At 39.0% G+C, this 7,770-nt stretch overlaps 1 protein-coding gene across 1 annotated transcript in view; it reads right to left on the bottom strand.

The window, feature by feature from the left end:
* The window catches only part of PMFBP1 (polyamine modulated factor 1 binding protein 1), a 33,489-nt gene extending 26,613 nt beyond the window's left edge, over nucleotides 1-6,876 (bottom strand). Inside the window, exons 1-2 of the mRNA XM_045293837.1 lie at nucleotides 6,634-6,876; nucleotides 2,108-2,332 (exon numbers count right to left, since the gene is read on the bottom strand). Coding sequence (XP_045149772.1) covers nucleotides 2,108-2,311 — 204 coding nt within the window. The 5' untranslated portion in view covers nucleotides 2,312-2,332; nucleotides 6,634-6,876. The remainder of the gene's footprint in view (nucleotides 1-2,107; nucleotides 2,333-6,633) is intronic.
* Between the last annotated feature and the right edge of the window lie 894 nt (nucleotides 6,877-7,770).

Raw genomic sequence — 7,770 nt, 5'->3', positions numbered from 1 at the left:
TAGGTATTATTTAATTGCAGTTGCTAGGCGTAGGGTATTTTTGTTTTGTTCACTCATAGAATCATATTTAAATGAGGGTGGCACATATTGAATTGTGTGTATTTTAGTTTTATACTGTTAGGTACAGATATGATTTTATTATTGTTTTGTTAAAAATTATATGTGGCTAAAGAAGTATGTCAAAGTGTCAAATTGACAAGGGGTGGTCTGTGGTAGTTATATAATCTGGTGTCAATTTGAGGATTAAGTGTATAAGGTAGATTCATGTAGAAAGTCACAAATCAGAGTTTTACAAATACATGAGCAAAAGATGACAATATAAAGTTATAAAAGTGCTAAATGGAAAGATAAAATAAGTTTTTACAATTTGGGGAATGGAGGAAGAGCTTCCCAAGCAAGACATAAAACCTAGAATCTATAAAGAAAGACTAACAGAGTCAACTCCATAACAATGAATAACTTCTATATAGTGAAAAATTCCATTAGTTAAGTAAAATAAAAAGTAACAGACTGGGACAAACATTTATAACATAGGTAATGAATTAATATTAATATTATTATGATTATAATTTATTAAGAAGCTTCTGTAAATCAGAGCAAAAAGATTGCCCAATAAAAATCGGGAAATGATCTGACCAAGTAATTCACAAGACAGAAATCTACATGGATGCTTGATATACTTATGAATAGTGTGCAGTATTTTGTTAGTGTGGTGCACACTGGGATATACCTTCCAGACCCCCTTCAGGAATGAAGGATGTACTTCCTCTGCTTCTGGGAGTGCTGCTCAAAGATAGCTCTCAGCTGTCAGCCCTCTTTGGGGACTGCCTCAGTTGAAGAAAATGATCGTGCCCAACATCATACCTGTCTCTAGGTGCAGCTCACGTTTAATAACTGCTGTACCTGGAAGTATCAAGTTCAGCCCTCTCCCTCCAATTTAGGGCAGACCCGAGGGTCCATTTCAGCCTTAAAGTGTCTCATAGCTGAGGCCTTCACAGTTCAGTATCTCCCTTTCACCAACCCTACTTCCTCCTCCTTCCTGTCACAGGTATTGCTATCAAGAGCTTTTCCTAATCTTGCTAATCTGTCTCAGAGTCTACTTAATGTCTATTAGAACTAAAACAAATGAAAGTGGGAATGAGAAAAAAACTTTTTTTCCTATTAATCATATGTCAAAATTAAAAAAGACTGAAAACATACAGTGTGGGTATGGTGAAACACACTTAATAGTATGTAAGTAACAGTGTAAACCCGTAGCAAGGCAAAACTATTTTGAATATTAAAGGTAAACACATAAGCATATCCTTTGACCCAGCTTTTCCATTTCAGGAAATTACTCTATAAAAATAAGAACATTCATTGCAGTTTTTATATGTAACACAGAGGAAAATAAGTCAAGAGATGGTATGTCCATTCTATAGCTACCACACAGACACTAAAATAAATTAAGATATTAATTTAAAAAGTGAGTTTATAGAACCACAGGTATACAATCTATTTAGGTAAGGAAGAATACTCTACTCGTTTGTGTGTACAACTGCATAGCAAAGGCCCAGAAAGATTCCCAAGACGTCGTCGTTTAAGTGATTGACTAGGGAGGAGAGTAAAGTGATGGAAGCCGAAAGTGGACTTCACGTTTTAATCTCCATAGAAACCTATATTGTGGTATCACTTGGCTGGAAGAAAGAACCAACTCCAGGTATTTTGGTATTTCCTTCCCGTGTCTCATGGATTTCTCCTCCTCTTTGAGACCGAAATCATTGTGTGCATGAGTCTTGTGAGCTAGTGGTGCCCTGACTCATCACCCTCCCTCCCTCACTCCCCCCTGAGAACAGAGGAGAGTCATAGCTCATTTAGGAATTCTTTCTCCCTGATTTGAAGTGGACAGTTCTTGTCAATCAAGGAACATCAAGGTTGCTGAGGAGCAACCATAAAGCAGATGTCAAAGTTAGAATGTTGAAACCTGATGGCTATTAACACTTGTCACTGATGGCTGCTGGATGGTTTGGGTTTCCAATGGAGGAGGCTGGGGCTGTTTCAGGGGGCCCCCTGGGAGCATGTCCACTTGCTGGAGCTCCAGGTCCGACAGATCTGGTTTATGTCCTACCTGAACCACGATTCCATTCAGCTCCCCTTCCAACATCTTCACTTGACACTCTAGTAACTCAATGTTGCTCAGGGAAGTCTGGTATTTATCCTTGTAGAGGTTTAAGCTCCTTTCTAGGGAGGCAATCTTGTCCCCGGCCAAGGTGAGTTGTTCGTGTGCTATCCGTAGCTTCTTCCCTGTGTTCTCTTCATCGTGATTTCCCATTTCCTCCTCATAGAGAATCACCTGTTGGTGAAGGAATAAAACCACACTTTGCCCATGAGAGCATCTAATAAGGGAAGGAGATGGCTATAAGATACTATACAGAGGAGTCTTATGACTCAACTAGAAACCCAGGTCAACAGACTAGGTCCAGCACAGATCGAAAAGCTACATTACTTCAGAATGTTAATAATTAGAAGCAAAAGGAGAGTATTGTTTAGATCAGCAGTTCTCAACCTGTGGGTCACGACCCATTTTGGGGGGGGGGTGTGGCCCGATTCACAACAGTAGCAAAATGACAATGATGAAGTAGCAATGAAAATAATTTTATGGTTGGGGGGTCAGAACAACACGAGGAACTGTATTAAAGGGTCGCGGCATTAGGAAGGTTGAGAACCACTGGTTTAGATAGTAAAGTCCTAAAAGTAAACTCTCTTTCCTGGTCTGCTTGGCATATGGTAGGAATTCAATAAGTATTTGTTTAATAAGAATGAATTTATAAGCTTCATAGTTGTTTTTTTTTTGCTTTATAGTTTTAAAGGACTTACAAAGCTAGTATTGTTTCTTTCCTCAGTATCTTTTAGAGATCTAATTTAGAAAATATCGAGCATCTCATGCACATAGGCCCATGTCAGCAAGAATCCTAAGAGATAATAGTGGCTCCCTGAGACTATGGCTCTTAGTCACCGTTCAGGTCTGGAAATGAACTCATCCTCATGGGTCAGTTTTCAGTCACACAATAGATAGGTGTACAAGGGAAACAACACTAGCGAGATATGCACACCTCCGAATAATCAAACATTCAAGATCGAAAGAGCAGCATTTACCCAAGGACAAGGAAGAGGGGTGGAAAAAGGAAAGAGAGTAGAAGTGGAATAAGTGACCTTACATTATGGGATTGCAATCAATGACACGAAACAAAATGTGTGTGAACTCTTGCATGGAAAACTGATCTGTTCTATAAACTTCCACCCAATTTCCAATACAAAGTTAAAAAGAGAGAGAATTAAAAAAAAAATAATGGGGGCAGTGACCAGAATTCCTCTGGGAATTTCATGATCTTTAATTTGGTTCCTTTTCTTTCTAATCAATTTATTAGTTAGCCAAATGGCCAAATATTTTGGAATATTATTTAGTTGAAATTTATAGTACAATCTAATAAAATGTCTAACTTTTAAGTATGAGCAATGTGCTTGGGGGATACATAGAATTTCCCATCTTTTAAATCATGGGGAGAGAAAATTTAAAATTAGCAACAAATGTATAAAGGTGATTGTGATAAGGTGTGGTGACTTGAATTAGTTACCAAAGAAGCCTTTTGGGTTCAAATAGTGCAGTGTAGAATCCTTCTAGAACAAGGTCTGTTGGTTTACGCTAATGTGTTCTGCCCACCTTTTCAGACTCTTCTTAGGAAAGAGTCATTGAGGCTGAGATGCTTATTAGATAAGAAGGGGAAAAGAGTATTATGTGGTTTAACACTTCAAACTGCCAGCGACACACGTCTATTCTTGGCACTCACAACTCATTCAGATGGCATCTCTGCATCTTTGCCTGGGTTCCTTCGGTCTCAGAACCCTCAGTCAGAGGGGTAAGGAGTGCAGGCAGAGATGCTGGCAAGTTCCTATGCCCAGGAACAGCTTCCACGATGACTCAGTAAAGCTGGCTGAGATCACGCTGAGGCATGTTCCACATCATCTCCCAGAGTTTCTCAGAGAATCTGAACCTCAATGGTCCACTGGCTTAATAGACTTTTTGCCCTTCTCTGTCTGACTTCCCAATCCCTCACTAGGCTTCCTTAGATCACCTCCCAAATTAACTACTTTCATTTAAATCTTTGTCTTTAGGTCTATTTCGGGGAGAACCTAGATTTAAGACAGAATTTTGATGCTTCTGTGTAGCTAATAGTTCATGCTGGGAGAATTTACAGAATGCCTAGAATCATTTTCCAATGCTTTCCTCCAATCCGCTGAAGTTTTCCCAGGTTGGGATCTGTGACAGTGACTCTTACTTGCCAAATCTCATATCAATTCTTCCTTACCACCTTACTAGACTTTACTTGGGAGGCAATACACCTAATGAAAACACCTCATTTCTGAGACTCCCTACTAACTAGCTGTGGCCATGTGGCTAACTTATGGGCATCGACAGGTAAGTGCAGGTGTTGCCTGGTGCTTCCGGAAAGTGTCTTTAGGAGGAGGATTGTGTTTTTATTCCATACCTGCCCCTTCATCCTGCTTAGTTGGTACAAGGATGTGATAGTTGGAGTGCCAGCAATACTTTAGTGACCTAGAGAATGGATGTTTTGAGCTGATCAAAGCTTTTAACCAAAGGTAGGCATCTGGGTACCAAATGATACATGCAACCACCGGTGACTGTACTGCATGACTTACCTCTAAACTTCTTTTATATGGAATATAAATCATCATTATCTTATTTATGCCACTATTACTTTGGAGTTTTCTGTTAGATATAGCTCAAAAGAATCCCAGTGCATTTGTGGTCACGTTACCAAGCCTGGACTTGCTTTAAATTAAACCAGCCATATTTAACACAGGCCTGCCCTAACTTTGTTAACCCACAGGCCTTGCCTCACCCGTCTCTGTTCCTGCTCTTAGTCACTTAAAGCAAATCTTCATGTCACTAGGCCACTGCGGTTCCTTAAAAAGTTCTCATAAAACCCCTGGAGTTAGTCCTTAAGCAATAGCACTGTCCAGGACACTCCTTGGAATTTTATCTTTAACGCTGAAAGAAGATGTGAGGGGGACTCTACAGAAGCATTTGCCTGCCCGAGTACACAGGACTCGTGGCTTTATTGCTTGTGGCGTCATCCCTGTCTACCTGGTGTTCGTTCTGTAGCCTTTGGCCTTTGGGATTTACTTGGCGTTCTAAAGGGACGTTACCTCTTGTTTAACAGATACTACCATGGACCATGAAGAGAAACGAATATGCAGAATACAATTAAGGTAGGTCTGTATGTTCTAAACTTCCAGTTTGGAAAAATGACTGATCTGATACTTTTGAGGATCAACTCAAATTAACTGTCTAGTTATCAACCGTGCAGCTGCTAGTTATTTATATATTATCAAAAATTAGTTTTCTAAGAATGGTTGATTTAGTGGACTTTATTCCTCTTTAAAAATTTGTTTTTATCGGGGGCTCATACAACTCATCACAATCCATACATCCATTCATTGTGTCAAGCACATTTGTACATTTGTTTCCATCATCATTTTCAAAACATTTGCTTTCTACTTGAGCCCTTGGTATCAGTTCCTCATTTTTCCTCTCCCTTCCCCACCCCCTCCCTCATGAACCCTTGATAATTTATAGATTATTATTATTTTTTCATGTCTTACACTGACCAATGTCTCCCTTCACCCACTTTTCTGTTGTCCATCTCCCTGGGAGAGGGTTATATGTAGATCATTGTGATCGGTTACCTCTTTCTCCCCCCACCATCCCCTTACCCTCCTGGTATTGATACTCTCAGGGGTTTATGTGTCCTGGACTCCCTGTGTTTCCAGCTCTTTCTGTACCCATGTACATGCTCTGGTCTAGCTGGATTTGTAAGGTAAAACTGGGGTCATAATAGCGGGTTGGGGGAGGAAGCATTAAAGAACTAGAGGAGAGTTGTATGTCTCATCGGTGCTATACAGCACCCTGACTGGCTTCCCTCCTCCCCGACACCCTTCTGTAAGGGGATGTCCATTTACTTACATATGGGCTTTGGGTCCCCACTCCATACTCCCCCTCATTCACAATGATATGATTTTTTTGTTCTGGTCTTTGATGCCTGATACTTGATCCTATCGACACCTCGTGATCACACAGACTGGTGTGCTTCTTCCATGTGGGTTTTGTTGCTTCTCAGCTAGATGGCCACTTATTTATCTTCAACCCTTTAAGACCCCAGATGCTATATCTTTTGATAGCCAGGCACCATCAGCTTTCTTTACTGCATTTGCTTATGCACCCGCTTTGTCTTCAGGGATCGTGTTGGTGACATTATTCCTCTTTTTTAACCTTTAGAGACCTTGAGTCTTTTGCGTTTAAGTTGCAATGGTAATAGAAAAGATGGACACACACACACAAACACGCACACACACCATGCATATTAATACTGGGGCTCTCATTCAAGTATATCTGTCTGGTCTCCTTCTGGTCAGCTTTAAAAAATAAAAAACGAAATACAGAAAGTTTATAAAACCTGCTCAATATTTTGAGATCCTCCCCTCTTTACATCCTGTTTGCTTTCTAATAGGGTTGGTCTGATTTCTATAGGCACATGCACATGTAGGACATTTCTGTAGCTGTTCTAGCTATACCTCATCTTCTTTCAGTTTGCAGTGATGATGAAGTTGAACCAGGTCACAAGTCTCTTTCTCTAGGATAGATTGATATTGCAGGAGGGAACAATAGGAAGTCTGCAACTCCTCCGTGCGAAACTCCAGTTCTTGCTGAAGGGCTAGCAATTTTTTCTTCAGTTGTTGGAGTTGTCTCAGATGACACTGCTTGCTGGACCCAAACTCCGTCTCTGACTCCTCATGTGCTAATATTTGCTTTTTATTCTGCAACACAAATTGAGAATACAGAAAGGGTTTTATATTGTCACAAAGCATGAATTCAATCTTTGAGATTTTTCATTAGTTTGAGCATTCACACATTCATCTTTCTATACTTTTATCTTTCCATCTGTAGGCCTTTTTAAAAGAAATATTTAGTGAATTTACTCCAATGAAAGACACTTAAATGATACAGAACTAAAAATATTAGAAATCCATATACAATAAAAAGTGAACATAAATTAGCTAACTCCAACATTTCCAGTTAAGCATTCATACACACACATATTCATTTTTTGTTTTTTTATTATAGGTATAACACATACATACATGCCATGATAATGCTGACAAAAAGAAAATCAGAGATACTAAAAATATTATCAAGTTTTAAAAATGATGTGAAGTAAGTTTCCACAACATTCTACATGAATGTAAACAGGTGATTTAATTCTATGATTTTAACACGTCAGAAGCATGGTTGGTTTCCTTTTTGAAAAAACAGATCTTGGTATTTTAACACATTGGCTTATTAATAATTAAGGCATTTTGGATACACAGTAGTATCTCAGTGTGAACAAGAACAATTTAATATTGATTATTTGCTAGGATGTTTTAAACTTTGTTTTTTCAACATAAGAAAATAGCTGCACACATTTAAGTGTATTCTTATAAAACACGATCTTAAGAAAATTCATGATGATTGGTCTTTGTGGTTCCTAGTATTAAGTCCTTTGTTACTTTTCCACATAGTATAAGTTATACTATGCAATATGCAGGAGTGCATTAAGATCCAGTAGTTCTTAAACATATAAATTCCAAACACAGCAATGACCAACAATCTTCATAGTGCACATTCACCTCATTGAAGTTGAAGCTGCTCCTTTGGGATAGTTTCCCACT

This window comes from Echinops telfairi, unplaced genomic scaffold (genome assembly GCF_000313985.2).
Source record: "Echinops telfairi isolate 266 unplaced genomic scaffold, ASM31398v2 ScPeMD7_2291;HRSCAF=2852, whole genome shotgun sequence".
Taxonomy (NCBI): Eukaryota; Metazoa; Chordata; class Mammalia; order Afrosoricida; family Tenrecidae; genus Echinops; species Echinops telfairi.
The sequence above is the reverse complement of the archived record's forward strand: the minus strand, read 5'-3'. Positions and strand labels throughout refer to the sequence as shown.